This window comes from Choristoneura fumiferana, chromosome 24, assembly GCF_025370935.1.
Source record: "Choristoneura fumiferana chromosome 24, NRCan_CFum_1, whole genome shotgun sequence".
In the NCBI taxonomy this organism is placed as follows: domain Eukaryota; kingdom Metazoa; phylum Arthropoda; class Insecta; order Lepidoptera; family Tortricidae; genus Choristoneura; species Choristoneura fumiferana.
In genome coordinates this window covers 11,155,517-11,173,610 of record NC_133495.1, presented here as the reverse complement: position 1 = coordinate 11,173,610, position 18,094 = coordinate 11,155,517, and the positions used below count along the sequence as shown (strand labels likewise).

The window sequence follows — 18,094 nt, the reverse complement described above, 5'->3', positions numbered from 1 at the left end:
TTCACAAAAATTGCTAGGTTCTGTACTAGCAGAAATTTTATTGTAATTTAAATCTATATGAAATCTACTAGTCTTTACTAGTAGTTTCATTTTATGGTGAGACTACCTCAATAGTCAATTTTTATTCATTTTAATTTTATCAATAATCAATCTCAAAATTTTAATTGAATCCGTTTGCTGGGCAACAATATTAATAACTGCTTTTTAAATTTGTGAATCAGTATTGCAGCTGCCTGGTTTACCTATGTTATTTTTATAATTTTAGGTTTTTTAATGTGCCTACCCACTAAACTATTTTAAATTATAATATAATTATAGATACGAAATTTAAACTTATTACTACAGCTGAATACCAATAACTGGGCAGCGTTTTGTAGCGGCTTTTCAATCAAATTGTTATCACGGCTGATTTTATTGCAGTTGTTTAGTACGTGGATGCTTAACTCATGAATGTTAGTGCGTTCTAGATTTTTCGAATAGTGTGTCTACCCACATTATTATTTTAATTTCTGTATTTTTATAAATTTTTTTAACAGTTCGCTTATTACAGTGCATTCCACATACTGAATTATAACGCTTTTAAATAAATTTATGTGCAGTCGCAACACTCACACCTTCTCAATCAAGCATCTCACTTGAACAAAATTTTAGAAATTTATTTAATACATTATGGCATACCCGATTAAATACCTATCACTTCAAAAAGCGGAGCTTGAATACGAAGTCCTACTCCGTGGTGGTTCAGCCGGTTCGGTACAAGAGTTACGTAGCCAAATTGTTAAATTGTCCACACCCGCGGAGGACATTCTTGAATCGCATCTGGAACCTTCAGTTGATCTTGTTGCTGCGAAAGAGAGTCTTCAAAAATCCCAAACCATGTTAGCTACACTAAAGAGTCGCTTTGACAGAAACTTGTTCTTGCGCGCGGAAAACCTTCTTCATCATATATACCATAGGGCTAATAGGATTTTGAATGTTGATGCCAGTTTGGCTGATCAGTACAAGCAAAACTGTACTGCATTTAATAATCAGTACAGGGACCTTTTGACTATGAAGCCACATACAACTTCCGAATCTCCTTCTGAGCCTGATACTGCGCCTGTCACCTGCGATCGCAATTTAAATTCAGATCTAGCTAAATTGAAGTATTCTGGTAAAACCTGCGTCCTATCGTTCATTCAAAGAGTCGATGAATTCGTATATGCTAGAAACATCGGAAAGGATCGGTTATTGAAGTTCGCGTACGAAATTTTTACTGATGACGCTTTACATTGGTTTCGTTGTATTAAAGAGAAAGTAAAAACTTGGGATGAGGTTGTTCGTTTGCTTAAGCAGGATTTCGGGCAAAGAGATTATGATTATCGGCTTCTAGCAGAGATTAGGTCACGTACTCAAGGTGAACTGGAGAATATCACCATATATTTATCCATAATGCACGGTATGTTTTCTAGACTGACTAAAGCGTTGAGTGAGCAGGACAAATTGGAAATTATTCTCCATAATATAAGACCGTGTTATGCTAGTACTCTTGCTGCGCACCCGGATATATCTGACATCGACTCACTAAAGAGAATTTGTTTTAACTTTGAAAGCATTAATTCACGTCAATCTCAATTTCACGAGCCTCCTAGAGTAACGCCTGAAACGTTAGCACCAGAATTTGCCTACACTAAACAACACAAGTTTAATAACTGTAACAATAACAAGAACTATTTGCAGCCAAATAACTATTCTAAATTCAGAAACTATAATTATAACTATAATCAACATAATTATTCAAACAAATATAATCACAATTTCACTAAACCTACGCAAGAGAGGGCTACCCCTATCAACGCTGTTCATGTGTCACCTGGCCAGTCGAATCAAGTACTGCATACTCATACTAGATACTGCCCTAGGTGTCGTAGTAATTCTCATTCTCTTAGGGAATGCAGACAACCACATTTTCCGATCTGTTTCAAATGCGGTACAAAGGGCATTCGTTACCCAGACTGCACGAAATGTAACCCTAAACCTAGCACTTCAAAAAACTAAGTTCTGTGGATTGCAGTGAATCGATGGCTAAAGGCAAAACTAATAGTAACTTTAACAAAACGGAATGGAAATCATGGCTCGATTTCATATCTAAATTTTTCGCATGCTATTCGGTAACTTCAATCCACAGTACTCAAAATAAAACTAGAACTAGTCTTCAAAATAGTAGACCATTTGTTTCTGTTAACATTAATGGTAATCCTATGAATGGATTACTCGATACAGGTTCTAGCGTTACCATTATAGGTAATAATTATCACGAACGTTTCTTAGAGGGCGGTTTTGCGCTTGAGGAGGATGAACCATTAAATTTTGTTGCTGCCGGGGGTCAAAAATTAAAGAGTATTGGTACAGTACAGTTACCAATATCCTTTCTAAATCAAATACATATACTAAAGGTCTACATAGTTCCTCAAATAAATAATATTTTAATCTTAGGTATGGATTTTTGGAGAACATTCAGTCTTTTCCCTAAAAACTTAGATTCGGTAACAATTTCTAAGGATATTAACACGCTAGATACAATTTCAACGAAACCTAACATGCACGTTTGCGATTATGACCACTTATCCGCGGAACAAAGGGCTACTGCCGACCTTATTATATCACAATTTCGGGAGATTTCTTACGAACAACGTGGTCTAGGACGTACCTCTCTGATAGCTCACAATATTGACACTGGAGATGCTGTTCCTATTCGGCAGCGGTACTATAGGATGTCCCCTGAAAAGCAACGTGTCCTTGTTGAGCAATTGGATGAAATGCTGCAGGAGGACGTTGTTGAACCGTGTGAAAGTCCCTGGTCTTCGCCTGTATTGCTAACGCCTAAGAAAACGGGGAACTCAGATTCTGCTTAGATAGTCGCAAGCTCAATGCTGTCACCACTAAAGACGCGTATAGTATACCATACATTTCTGAGATTCTTGATAACTTGCGCGATGCAAAATATCTATCCAGTTTAGATCTATCAAAAAGTTTTTGGCAAATCCCCATTAAGGACGAAGATAAGTGTAAGACGGCTTTCTACATTCCATCTAGAGGCAGTTTTCAATTTAAATCTATGCCGTTTGGTTTAACTAATGCACCAGCGACGCAACAACGCTTAGTTGACATGCTTTTTTATGGTCCCGAATTTGAACACAAGGTTTTCGTCTACATCGATGATATCATTATTGTTTCCCCGACTTTTGAGCAACACATATCTTTACTTGCCCGCGTTTTTGAAAAACTAAAATCGGCTAATCTAACTATTAGTTTCAAAAAGTGCAATTTCTTTAAGAAACAACTTAAGTACTTGGGCTACGTTGTAAATTCTAACGGCCTTCAGCCTGACCCAGATAAAGTTGAAGCGATCATTAACTACCCCACGCCTACCAACCGAAAGGAAGTTCGCCGGTTTATCGGTACAGCTTCATGGTATCGAAGGTTTATAACAAATTTCAGCTCAATAGCAGCTCCGCTCAATAAGTTAACTTCCCAAGCTAAAACTTCCCCACCTTTCCATTGGTCACCGGAAGCGGACAAAGCCTTTCGTACACTTAAAGAATGTCTTATCTCTTCGCCAGTTCTATCTTGTCCAGACTACTCGCAACCTTTTTCAAGTGCATACTGATGCCAGTGACTTTGGAATTGGCGCAGTGTTAACCCAGGTTATCAATGGTGAGGAAAAAGTTATTGCATATATGAGCAAGTCCCTCTCTAGTAAAGAACGAAATTACAGTGCTACCGAACGAGAAGCCCTAGCCGTTTTATTAGCCATTGAACACTGGAGGTGCTACTTAGAAAACGGTAAAACGACGGTCGTTTTTACTGATCACTCGTCCTTGAAATGGTTCCTAAACATCAACAATCCCACGGGTCGTTTAGCCCGTTGGGGTGTTCGAATGTCAGCATTTAACTTAGAAATTAGACATCGCCGAGGTTCTGAAAATGTTGTACCTGATAGCCTTTCACGTTCAGTTCCTGTAGCCGCTGTTGACGATACTCGTGTAAATTCTAATGTAGCATATATCACTAAAGACCCATGGTACTTAAACATTTGCAACGGTTGTCAGAATTCTCCTTTGTCATTCTTAGATTATAAAGTTGCTGGAAATAAACTATATCGGCACAAAAAGAGTCTGAATCCTCTTACAAGGGAATTTGAGTGGAAAGAAGTAATACCTCTCGAACACAGAACTGACATGATAGCTAAAAATCATTCTGAACCAACTTCCGGTCACTTTGGGATCTTTAAAACATTCAAGCGGATGTGCTTAAAATACTTTTGGCCCGACATGCACCGTGATGTCACAAATTTCATTACAAAGTGTGACGCATGTAACGCGCACAAACATTCTAATCATGCAACTCTGGGTATGATGGGCCGTCCTAAAGACTGTTCCCGTCCATTCCAAATGCTTAGCATGGATCTTGTAGGACCGCTACCTCCTTCAAGAAAACAAAATACCTTTCTGTTCGTCGTAACTTGTTGTTTTAGCAAATACTGTTTACTTTTCCCAATTAAACGCGCAACAAGTGAGATTATAGCTAGAGCTCTTGAGGAAAACGTTTTTCTTGTTCATGGTGTCCCTAGTACCATCTTAATGGACAATGGAAAGCAATTCACAAGCAACATACTTAAACAATTATTTTCAAAATACAACATTCCAAACGTAAATTACACACCTAAATATACACCTCAAGTGAACTGCGTAGAACGCTACAATAAAACTGCCATGACCGCCGTATCCACATTTATCGAAAATGATCATAGATCGTGGGATACTAACATCACCAAAATCCAGTTTGCCATAAATTCTTCTGTCAACGAAGTTACAGGATTCACACCTTCCTTCTTAATTTACGGTAGAGAATTGGTAGCTTGTGGCTCTCAATATATTGATTCAGACGCTAACCACGACATGATTTTCACACCCAGAGAGGTGTACGCTGAAAATTTAGGGTACTTACGAACTTATTTTGAAAAGGTCCAATCGTCTATGATAAAGTCTCACTCTCGAAATAGTAACCACTACAATCTGCGTCGTAAAGACATTCACTTCAATGTCGGCGACATAATCTGGAAGAAGACTTTCTTTCAAAGCAACAAGGACAATAGGTTCTCGAAAAAACTGGCTCCTAAATACATGAAATGTAAAATTGTCACAAAAAAATCGAACTTAGTCTACGAGCTCGAGGATATGAACGGCAATAACATAGGTAACTGGCATGTTAAAGATTTTAAATTAATAAATTATAAATACTAAAAACACAAATGTTCCAAAATTATATGACGGCGGTATACTATCTCTACACTTTTTGTCTAATGATCAATTATTATCATGGATTACTTTAAAACTATATGTACTACATCTAGCAAATCTGCTTTATTATGTTTGCTGTCTCCTACCAGATAGCGGACGCTGGGCTTCACTACCTAAAAGGTGGATCTATAACTTAAAATGTTTGCTGTCTCCTACCGGATGGTGGACGCTGGGTTCTTCTACCTAAAAGGTGTATCTTCGAATCAATCAAAACCATGATAGTTGATCAACAGTCGCTTTAACATCTTTCAATTGTTATACGAGAGTATAATATTATTGCCTAAAATATATACTCAGTCTGTTAGGTCGCAATAACACGTTAGAAGCGTTACTGCTATTTTGAATGCGTGATTTCGGGTGGTTTAAGGATTCTGTGTGTGAAGCCTGTAAGGATTAGTATAACTTTGAAGCAGAAATTGAGATAGTGGATTTTTATAAGTAAAAATCCAAACCTAAAAAGGGGGTATGTAGCAGATCTGCTCCTTTGTACTACATCAATCGTTTTTTTAATTTAAAAACATTAATTAACTCGTAAATGTGAGATAAAAAAAATTAAATCAAGTAATTTTATTTCTACAAATAATTATTTAATTCTAATTACTAACAATACAAAAACGAATACACAATTGTACTAGAATTTTTTATAAAAAAAATAACACTAAAAATAAATATTTACAAACAAGCAGAAAGCGCGCAGCGTTTTCGTATTAGATAAAACCGGTCGGCTTAACAATGAGCTACGTCACACGGATAAATAATAACGGTGATGCGAGGCGATGTGTTTGCGACAGGAGCGGAGCAGATTACTTTGCCGTGCAGCAGCCACCAACAAACACCAAAAAGAAAATAGAATATGTAAATTTGTTAATTAATATTTCGCCATTCAAATTTATTAATTCCACAAATAAAATCAAGTGAAGTGTTTCCCCGAGTCGGGGAGCAAGTCTGGGGATCGTACCTGAGCCGAACGTGTCAGCTGCCCTGTCGAACTGCCGTTCCGGGACTTCACCCCGAAACACCGGGATTACCAATTTCACCTCCACGAGCCCCGTCAGCGGCGAGATCGTCGTGCGCAGGGAAGTGAACCCAGACCGGGACCTGTACCTTTGCCATTTAAATTCAGTGCGCTCAACTCGTAGGTTCTACTTACCCGCGACCTAGCCGGAGCATTATTTAATTGGAATAAATTTTGTGAATTTTAATTTTGGTCTTGAGCTTATTTATCACCCACGCTAGCTAATAAATTTTCTACCTCTAAAAACTATAAAAACGCCACATTTTGATTGTTTTAATAATTATAAAAAGTATAATACAAACACAATATAAAATATTATAAAAACCTAAGTGTGCCGCCGATAGCAACCGGTAGTCAGGGCCGCAGAGTGAGGAACCTCCGGACGATGCGTGCCGTGTCCAGAAGTACCGCCTGCTGTATCTGGCCCTTAATCCAGGCATAATATTTTTTTACCGGAAACTACAAAATTGTTTGGGAAGTGATCAATTTTTTTCACAGATTTTTGTTAAACCGAAAGTAACCCGTTACCAACAGTATAAAATAGGTACAGTCAATAAATTATACGCACAAAACGCTTACGTTAACGACACGAGCAGTCCCGTCTGTCTGTCCGTACGTGACGTACCCCGCGTCTCGAACAGATGCCTCGCACGGTTTAATGGTTACGGTTTATGTATTTGTAAATATATGCACTCAACTAACTTAAAATAAAAATTATAGGGTGTCTGAGTTATTAAATGCTTAGTTTCAGTTATTTTAAAGTTATTATAAAAATTTCATCGGTGCAAGTCAAAGGTATCTTAACATTTTCTACCTCGTCGCTGTCACTTTTTGTTTGAACTAATATAAAGCCTGACCAGAAATATATGACTATTCGCCATTTTGCGGAATTTAATGAGGGCTATCGTTTTTTGTCTCACTAGATGGCGCACTGTTGCGTGAAGTTTTTAAGTATGGCTTTCAAAGTCTGTTATTACGGGCATGAAAACAAAGTTTAGATTAAAATCATATTTAATACACCTTAAAACCGTACCATAAAAATATCGAGCATGCCACAGTGTTGCATAGTCTCCGTTTTGTTCGGAAAAAAGGGAGGACAAAGGTTTCCGAAAGACAAAACTGTCTCAAAACACAGACATTCATTGCCCCGGAACGCATATTTGCAATAATTAATTTCAGATATCGCAAAATATTCACAAAATTATTCTAATTATAAATAAACCCGCGTAGCTCACCCGAAAACTATGAGATTTGACATTTCGGAGACCTCACGCTACACTAGCGCCTCTAGTGGAGAATTCATACGCGATAGCCCTCATTGGAACTAATTTCTTACACTGGCAATAATTTTAATCATTGTCAGTGTCACTGTGGCGGTTTCTTTGAACTATAACAAAAATGCCACGACATTGGCGGAATCATCGCATGGATCGATGGGGCCATATTATCCCAAAAATTGAATTGAATTGAAAAATGCCCAAAACGATTAGTAGCCAACAGCGGATCATTGTAAATAATGTTTATAATAAAATGCTGAAAAAAAAAACGCTTGGAGAATGAAACTATTTCACTACAAAACCTTTCCAAGTTAACATCAGAGCTAACAGGTAAACGTTGTAGACTAGTCAAGATGTCATTGTTCCGACTATACTGAACTATTGCCATATAAGACAGCCGGTGAAATTACTGGCACTTGAGGTATCCCATCTTAGGCCTCTAGGTTGGCAACGCATCTGCAATACCCCTGGTGCTGCAGGTGTTTATGGGCGGTGGTGATCTCTTACCATCAGGAGACCCACTTGCTCGTTTCCATCCAGTCGAATAAAAAAATAATAATATATATATAAATAAGAACAATAGCGCCCTCTTGACAATAGTCATATATTTTTGGTTTAACTTTACCTACCTCTGAGGCTGAAATTAATATTCTGTTTCTGTTTTCACAATTTAAAACGAACATCAATCAAGTAAAGTTCAAATTTTTTTATGTCCTCAAGTGAGGACCGGGGCATCCAGGAGAATAAAACTGTCAGAAGGCATACAGTGACAAGGTACTAAAGTGTGAAGATATTTTTGATCTTGACTGTACATGCATGGTTGTAGGTACCATTGGAACTAAATTTAATGCCAGGTACCAAACTAAGAGATGAACCTGTACTTTTGCAAAAAAAATTTCGTTAATAAATTTGTTGAAAATGTCATAATGTCATCCAACACACACACACACACACACATTCACATTTTCACATACATTTGATTTATGTTTACCTTATCTTCTGTAAACAGAATCGTAATCCAAGTGTAAAGTAAGAGACGTTTTTCTCACATGTATTCATTCCCGGGGCGTTATTTGCCCCATAAATCCAGATACGCGTTTGTTGGAGTTTGAAAACGCTTCAAACGGCCGCATCTCACACCGATACGTAACTACAATAAGTCAAAGTCAAAATATTCAATTCCAATTTATATTCAAAATAATTTATTTGTTTGTTTGTGAAACAATTTATATTTAATTGTTGCCTAGTATCCATAGTACAAGCTTTGCTTAGTTTGGGACTAGGTCAATTGGTGTCAAGTGTCCCATGATATTTATTTATTTATTTATTTTATTTTATTTATTCAAAAGTGTTCAATCATCCGCGCTGCTATGACATTAGGGGGGCTACTGCAAAATTCGAAATCGAATTCAATTTAGGCTATACCAAGAATTTAGGCGGAAAATCTGAAAATACACAGGCCTGTTTGCTTGAGCTAGCACATCTTCGTACTTACAAGTAGCTGGCGCGCGTACGGTTAATCAATCATAATTAATCCCTGAAGGATAAACAATATGAAATTATGATTCATTTTATGGTGGCGCATCTAAATTAGCGGGGCCTCAAAAAAGGGTTAATTCTCTCACGATGTAGTCAGTCCATCTAGTGGGAGGCTTGCCAACGCTTCGTCTTCTGATCCGTGGTCGCCACGCGAGGCCTTTTCTACTGAGTAGAAAAATATTCAGAATAACTTAGGTACTTATATAGCCTTATATTTGACGACCAGATGGCCTAGTGGGTAGAGAACCTGACGAAGCTTGAGGTCCCGGGTTCGATTCCCGTGTCGGGGCAGATATTTGTATGAAAAATACGAATGTTTGTTCTCGGGTCTTGGGTGTTTAATATGTATTTAAGTATGTAAAATATGGAAATTGCAGGCGAAGAGTCCAAAAACCCAATTAGATGGAATAACTTTACTTAAAATATAGAAATTACATTAAATAGTTCTTAAACCTAACTTAACCTAAGAGCCTGAGCCAATGCGATGCTAGCAATTGACTAACTGTTGGAGGCTGCGTCCGCCGGCGCCGGCGCCGCTGGCGCGTGGTGCTTGGTCAGCGCCTCGTGCTCACGCGGCGCCGGCATGTTCGCTTCGTCAGCTAACGCAGCTCGGTTGCGATGTCGCTAGATTTAGCGATCCGTAGGCACGTAGCGTACATAACATCTATCTATATAATTATATTTATCCGTTGCTTAGTACCCATAACACAAACTTTGCTTAGCTTACTTTGGGACTAGGTCAATTGGTGTGAATTGTCCCGTGATATTTATTTATTTATATTTATAGATGCAGTTTAGTATTAGCGACGCAGCGACACATAAACCGTGATCGGTTTTAGTTGGCTTTTTAAGCTACTTTTATATATTGTGAACTTTTTTTTTTGTATAAATAGATTAAAAAAAAGTGATCCAATCCCAATTGCCACTCTATCATGGAAAAACAGCAGCTCTGCTCTCTCCGGTGTAACATAAGTCCAGCCCATTACTCCAAAGATAAAAGAACCGTTTGCGCCGCTCGCGATTCTCCACTGATCGCCTTATTGCATGTTTACTGCGAACCGAACGGCCCTAACTCCAGCGCAGTGCGAGGAATATCAATAAGGTTGCCATGAGGAACGCCTTTTGACTTTTACCCCGATTCTGGGAAAGTCGATAAGACTACTCGATCGAGAAGAGTGAGAGGCGTAAGTTTTTTATAAAAAAAAGCAACAGCCAGCTGCCTTAAAAAGTTTTAAACGAAAAGGAAAAAATAAATCGAGTAGTCTAGAATCCTGTTAAGTAATCGAATCGGTCCCGTGCCGACTGTTGAACTTTAAGTAATTTCACAGATTTCTAGACTCCTTAGCTCTCATTTGATTTTGATACCCATAATGTATAATAAATAAAAACAATCGCGGACGCATACACAAGCACACGCACACACAAACACACACACTTTGGCACTTATAATATTAAGTATTGATGTAACCGTCGTCGTCGTTGTCGTACTGTCTTAAATTAGGCGGACTTTTACCATTAAGTGAACACACACACACACACACACACACACACACACACACATACATACATACCTGTATTTATTGGATCCTCTGCATGCTTATCTAATATTAAGATAACTGTATAATTTTAATTGGTTTATATCCATTATACCTTGTGGAAGAGCGGGGTCCCACAAGGGGTGGCACAAGCATTGTTATGCAAAGGTGGTCCCAACCTTCTTCTATTGTAACAATGTATTATTTAAGTCATAAACTTTTTTTTCATTCTTTCAACCGCAATTGATAGTAAAGAAGACATTGACTTACGAATGTAGAGTTGTTCATGAGCAGCCGCGTGGTGAGGTTCCGCACATTGAACAGCGTGAGCCCGCCCCACCGGTCACGGAACACTAGCTCCTCGTCTGAAACAAACAGAAAAGTACCCATTTAGTAGGGTAATGAACGTGGTTAGTTTTACCCTCCCCCCTTTCCCTAGATTTTTTTGACGACCTGAAAGCCCATTGATTAGAGAACACTGACTACGAAGCTTGAGGTCCCGGGTTCGATCTCCTGTCGGGTCAGATATTTGTGTGAAAAATACGAATGTTTGTTTTTGATTCTTGGGAGTTTAATAATGTATTTAAGTATGTATCTCCATGGAACTTACAACAGAGCCAGTGCAGTATCTGAAGCGGCTGAAAAAGCAAAATTGTCCAGGTATAAGGGTTTAGGCACCGAATATGACTTTGTCCCATTCGGTGTAGAAGCCCTTGGTTCGCAGGGTCCTAGCGCTTTAAAACTTTTCAAGGACGTTTCCAAAAAGTTAGTAGGCGCCACAGGGGACCGAAGATCTGGCAGCTTCCTCGGATAAAGAATTAGCCTAGTTATTCAAAGAGAAACGCTGCCAGCATCTTTATGGGACCTTGTCTACTTTAAGCATTTTTTTTTAATTCGATTGGATGGCAAACGAGCAAATGGGTCTCCTGATGGTAAGAGATCACCATCAGAATTTGTTTTACTGTAGGTTTGTTTATTAATATCATTATTATTTTTAATTTATATAAGTATTTTCAGTCTTAAAATATTTTTATGTAGACGCTGACCAGAATTGTAAAAACCTCGCCATATTGCGGAAAACTAATAGAACTAATTTCTTGTAGTGGTAACACTTAATTCAAATGTCATTGCTGTCAAAGGTTAACGTTGTTTACGCGTGGTATTTTAAAGTATTATTTTGTGTTTTAGCTTTGAAAGGAAAATAATTCACAATGCATAAAAGTATTTGTCATATTAAAAGTCTGAGGGATTATAAAATATTCCTTTAAATAACATGACCGACACCGTTGTCAATATGACTGGTAGGTATCGTATAGTAAGTGTAAAGAATGTTGCAATATAAAACGTAGAAGTGCTGCTCTCGCGTCAGTAGGGCTACTACGAAACTCGAAAATCGAAGTTCATATCGTACCGTCCTCTCACTCTTGTATTAAATAATATAAGCGTCGGCGGGACGGTACGATACGAACTTCGATTTTCGAGTTTCGTAGTAGCCCAGCTGGTTTTTTATATTCCTGGTCAGCCTTTACATATTTTTATTTACTTATCAATAATAAAATTCAAATTTTTATTAAGTAATAAAAAAAAGTACGTACAAGTAGGTATCTATCTATTTAAGTATGTTTATCCGTTGTCTAGTCTCGATAACACAGCTTTGCTTACTTTGGGACTGGGTCGGTTGGTGTCAAGTGTCCCGTGGTATTATTTATTTATTACTCATACAAGAATTGCCAGTTTGAGTATAGGATTTCCGTCCAATAACCTAGCTTCCTAAACCGAGCGATATCCCAACTTAACTCTTCGTACTCCCGCTCCAAGCGATCCCGGTAAGCATCGATCCATCAAGCGCTACATAATTCCGCTTTTACCCCGCTCGGCCCACCCGATATCTTCAGCTTTCCGAATAAACAGTATTTAAATTTTATTCGAGTTAATACACGGAAGATTTTTGGACTATTATTGTTTCGCATAATTGATTTGGCATAATAGTACTGTCGCATAGTAATACTTTGGCCTACTACTTTTTTGGCATATTAAGCTATTAGAATAATTTCAGTTGGACCAATTTGTATTAGACTAATACACATTATGCATATTATTGTTTGTGCTATTGATTATTTGTTATAAATGAACAACAAAATATTAGATTAGGTTAGATCATGTTAGGTACATTAGGTAAATTTTTTTTTTATATTCTTCAAAGAAATATCCATTACAGTAAATGAACATCTCTGAGCGCAGCAGTTAATTCTACCCTCAAAAATTTTTTTAAATCTTCTAAGCCAGGCACGTTCGGCTTCGTGCTTTTTGCTGCAAATTGACTTCCGGTGTGGACGCGCCGCTTCCGCCGCGGCCGGAAGCGGCGCCATATTGCCCAGCAAACCAAAATGACGGAGATTGGAAATTCATCAGGTAAAAATTAATCTTTAATTTTTGGGTTTCTCCAGAACAATAGCATAGCGGTACCATAAAAATTCTCGTAAGTATCTGAAATCATACATCAACAAAATTGAACCTTGAAGTAATGAACATAAAGGTTACTTAGAAAAAATATTTTGAGATAAGAGTTCTTTAAAGTAGTGATGATGTTTTCTATTCCATGAAAATATCGAAAAACTCAAGCGCTCGTTTAGTGTATAGCGACCCGTTTTGCTCGCATGCAGTTTTTTTAAATGTTCTCTAATACACAGCACCTCCCATTTTTCAGCTCCATTTCCCAAAAATTAAATCATCATTATACAAGGTGTTAATTAAATAACTTAAAACCAGAAAGTAGTTTGCTCAGAATCAAGAGTAGAATAGATTGCACTTTGTTATAAATTAGGTTGTGTTTTGTGTTCTTAACCCTTTTTATTGTGCCCAGTCTAAAAGTTTGCAGTCGTAACTTTTAGACTGGGCCAATTAAATATTTTAGCGAGGTTGCATACTATTTCGATAATATAATACTGGCCTGTATTTTCTTCTAAAAACGTCAACTGACAATTTTACTACAAATTATGAGTGTAGAGTTAGAAATGAAGCAGAATGACTGACTTATCAAAACATATAATACGAATATACTGGCACGTGAGGTATCCCATCTTAGGCCTCTAGGTTGGCAACGCGTCTGCAATACCCCTGGTGTTGCAGATATTTCGATGGCAGCAAAGTAAAAGAAGACATCTACAAAATAGCTACTTTACAGGAGAGCGTATTTAGTAAAAATAATGACTACTTTGAGATTAATGGACTGATTACCATGAAATTTTCTATGATGCATTAAAATAATGTTCTTTGGTGATTGTTCAACAGATTTTATTTCTGTAACATTATTTTAATGAAAATTGTAGATGTCTTTTTTTACTTTGAAAGAGCTTAAACGTAGAGGAAGACATCTGCCTGATATCCGTTTATGCGTTGTAATGAAACAAACGCCTATTCCGTTATAAAAAATCGAATAAGCTAAGGTAAGAATATCCAGTAAAACTTAGAGGAGTGTTTAGAGATAATCTAAACAACATGCAACGAGTATTCACCCTTTTTTTGATAAAATTTTGTAGATGTCTTTATTTACTTTGCATTAATTATTTTATTCATATTATTAAATGAGTTATCTACCACTCAACCTCATCGCTGTCTATCATATAAATTCATTTATTTCGTTAAAAACCCCCAAAATATGTGTAAAATTAAAAAATATGTTTTTGTTTATTTTTGTTTACTCATAATTGTTTTTACGTACTCAAAAACTAAGTTATTTTTTATTGTTTTACACTAATAAATGAAATAAATCAACAGTAGGTACAAGTAATAAATTACGTACAAAATATATCCCAAAACAAAACAATATAAACTGTAAAAATAAAACAGTATGTACTATAATAGTATAATAATATAATGCTATAATGAATGTGGATAATACCAAAATTGACATCAATGGCCACATGGATCAGAGGCCCGTCATCGTTAGTGGAAATCTTCTTGATGTTGTTTCGGAGTACACATACCTCGGCCTGATTTTGCAGTTAAGGTACCAACACATGCTAGTTACTAGCACGAAAGCATGCTACTATTCAGCAAATGCTACTTACTAGCATGTGTGCATAGGGATGTGCTACTATTATAATAATAATAATCCCAGCCTATATACGTCCCACTGCTGCGCACAGGCCTACTCTCAGAATGAGAGGGCTTGGGCTGTAGTTCCCACGCGGGCCCAGTGCGGATTGGGAACTTCACACACACCATTGAATCGCTTCGCAGGTTTGTACAGGTTTCCTCACGATGTTTTCCTTCACCGTAAAGCTCGTGGTAAATTTCATATGTAATTTCGCACATGAATTCCGAAAAACTCAGAGGTGCGAGCCGGGGTTTGAACCCACGATCCTCTGCTTGAGAGGCCATAGGTCAAACCACTCGGCCATCACGGCTTGCTACTATTAAGCATGCTTTTTCTGTGTCATACAGGTACAGCAGGTACTAGCATGCTTATTAGCATGCTAATAACGAGCATAATGAAACAGTAGCCTTAGGTAGAACACAACTTTGAGAAGGAGGCCAAGAGAAGGATTCAGCTGGGCTGGGCAGCATTCGGAAAATTATGTCGAGTTTTTTCGTCAATTATACCGTAATGTCTGAAAACGAAAGTTTTTAACCAGTGCGTCCTACCCGTCATGACATACGGAGCTGAAATGCGGCCCTGCCAGCTATGGAACGAGCTATGCTCGGAGTTTTTCTGAAGAATAAAATCCGCAACGAGACTATCCGACACAGAACTAAGGTCATCGACATAGTTCATAGAATTAACAACTTGAAGTGGCAGTGGGCTGGGTCATATCTGTTGAAGCACCGACAACCGCTGAAGGTATTGAGTGGAGACCGCGTCTCGGCAAACGTAGTCCAAGACGCCCTCCGTTCAGGTAGAGGGACAATCTGCGAAAGGCTGGTGGTAAAAGCTGGATGTGTCTAGCCGTAGACAGGGCGCAATGACGGTCTATGGGGAGGCCTATGTCCGGACTGCTATTGCCTGATGATGAATAGTATAATCGATATTCTACCTACTACTTATATACCTATTAGGAAAAAAACAGATTGCTCGTCATCATCAGTCAAAATCTGTTCAGGCGTGTCGTTTCCAAAAAGCGGTAAGCTGCAAGCAATAGAAACTTAAGTACTTACTTAGGTTAGGAATTTTAATTCATTTGCTGTATAAATAAAAAAACAAACAAGTGTATGAAACCAATGTTAAGTAATATATCTATTTGTTTAAATATTTTAAGAAAAAACAAATAATTTCCTCATAGAAATTAGAAATAATAAATTTGTAGATTGAGACATATGCAAAAAGTATGACGTATAAACGGACAAGTGGCATGTGACTTTATTGACGTCACAAGCATCCTGTCAAAGCTCCGAAGTAAAAGCGGATAAATTCAAATGTCCGTTTCTACTGCGACGTTTTTTCAAAAGCTAGTGTAGATGTTTTCTTTTACGTGCCAAATTTTCTTCATTATTTTGAAATTTGAAATATTTTTTTAACAGACTTATAGATATGGTTGAAATAAGTTATTTTTTTGTAAAAAAGCATTTTTGAAAAAATGTAGATGTCCGTATCTACTTTGCTGCCATCGATTTATGGGCGGTGTCTTACCATCAGGAGACCCACTTGCTCGTTTGCCATCCAATCGAATAAAAAAAAAAAAAAAAAAGAATATACGAAAATAAATGCAATCAAAAAATATTTTAAAATGAAAAAATATTTTTGGTGTATCTAAGGTTTTCAGTTCTTTAATTAACACCTTGTATACCTATTAACCTTAGGTACGTGAAAAAATATCTAACTGATGGTGAGTCATCATCCCAGCCTATATACGTCCCACTGCTGGGCACAGGCCTCCTCTCAGAACAAGAGGGCTTGGGCCGTAGTCTCCACGCGGGCCCAGTGCGGATTGGGAACTTCACACGCACCATTGAATTGCTTCGCAGGTTTGTGCAGGTTTCCTCACGATGTTTTCCTTCACCGCAAAGCTCGTGGTAAATTTCAAATGTAATTCCGCACATGAATTTCGAAAAACTCAGAGGTGCGAGCCGGGGTTTGAACCCACGACCCTCTGCTTGAGAGGCGATAGGTCAAACCACTAGGCCACCACGGCTTATAACTGATGGTGAGTACGGCATTTAAAATTTGTCGCTTGTGAGACTTTTTTTTTTATACGACGTTATGTGAAGATGATGAAGCAAAAGTCAAGGACCGTCGAAGACCCGGGTTCGATTCCCGGCCTCAACCCTTATTATTATTTTTTAAATGTTTTCTAATTACAGTTTAATTCAATAAATAATTGTTATCCGGGAATCCATAAAAATTAAACAAAATCGAGAATATTTTTTTTTCATTTGATTTATTTTTATTTATTTATTTATTTATTTGTGATACACAGGTAAAATATTGAGTCGTACAATATAATGAGAAAAAGTTCTCTGCGATCTACCTAAAAGGCGTACAAATTTTCAACTTAAATCTAAAACAATATCTAATACAAAACAAATAAAAATAAAAAAAGAAACTACACTAAATATGACAGTACTAATATTATTATTATACAAGGTGCTATTATTATTATTATATATTATTACAGTATTATTATTAATTAATCATATCTATACAGCAGCAATTGATAATTGATTGAAATGTCAGGTTTTATTAATCAGAAATTCATCAACAGTATAATATGCTTCAGTTATTAGCCTTGCCTTCAAATGTTTTTTAAAATTATTAGTATCTAGCTCTTTAAGGCCTTCGGACAACGAATTATAAATTTTTGTTGCCATGCCTAGGACACTTTTCCTTAACAAGGCTGTTCTGCCTTTCATAATTTGTATTTTATGTTTATGGCGAACACTTCTGGAGCCGTTGTTACATTGCAATGGAAACAACGTAGGATTTGACTTGACAAAGACTGCAACTTCGTAAATGTATAGGCTGGCTAAAGTCAATATCTTCAGTTCTTTAAAATGAGGCTTGCAGGTATCAGAGTTCTTAAGACCACGAATAGCTCGGATACATTTCTTTTGTGCAAGAAAAACTGATTGATTATTGGTAGAATTACCCCAGAAGATGATACCATATCTAAGGATTGATCCTACATATCCATGATATGCCAACAGTGCAGTGTTCTGGTCTGTTATTTTGGACAGCCTTCTTAGAGCAAAAACAAAACTATTTATACGGGTGCATAGAGAATTGGTATGTGGTTTCCAATTCAAATGATTATCAATTTCAATACCTAAAAATTTTACTACGTTTACATGTTCAATAACTCTATCTTTATACTTTACATTAAGATTGATTGAATTTGATCTGGATTGATGGAATTGCATAATTTTTGTCTTTTCAATATTAATTTTTAA

General features: G+C 37.2%; 2 protein-coding genes across 10 annotated transcripts in view; one reads left to right on the top strand and one right to left on the bottom strand.

Annotated features, from left to right (window-relative positions):
• The window catches only part of LOC141441617 (inactive dipeptidyl peptidase 10), a 734,138-nt gene that overhangs the window by 32,441 nt on the left and 683,603 nt on the right, over window positions 1-18,094 (bottom strand). For all 9 annotated transcript variants that reach the window (XM_074106408.1, XM_074106406.1, XM_074106407.1 and 6 more), the window contains one exon: window positions 10,979-11,073. In XM_074106408.1, the coding sequence (XP_073962509.1) occupies window positions 10,979-11,073 (95 nt within the window). The remainder of the gene's footprint in view (window positions 1-10,978; window positions 11,074-18,094) is intronic.
• LOC141441552 (uncharacterized) lies at window positions 639-2,865 on the top strand. Its single transcript, XM_074106319.1, has one exon. The coding sequence runs from the start codon at window positions 670-672 to the stop codon at window positions 2,035-2,037; it is 1,368 nt and encodes a 455-aa protein (XP_073962420.1). The 5' UTR covers window positions 639-669; the 3' UTR covers window positions 2,038-2,865.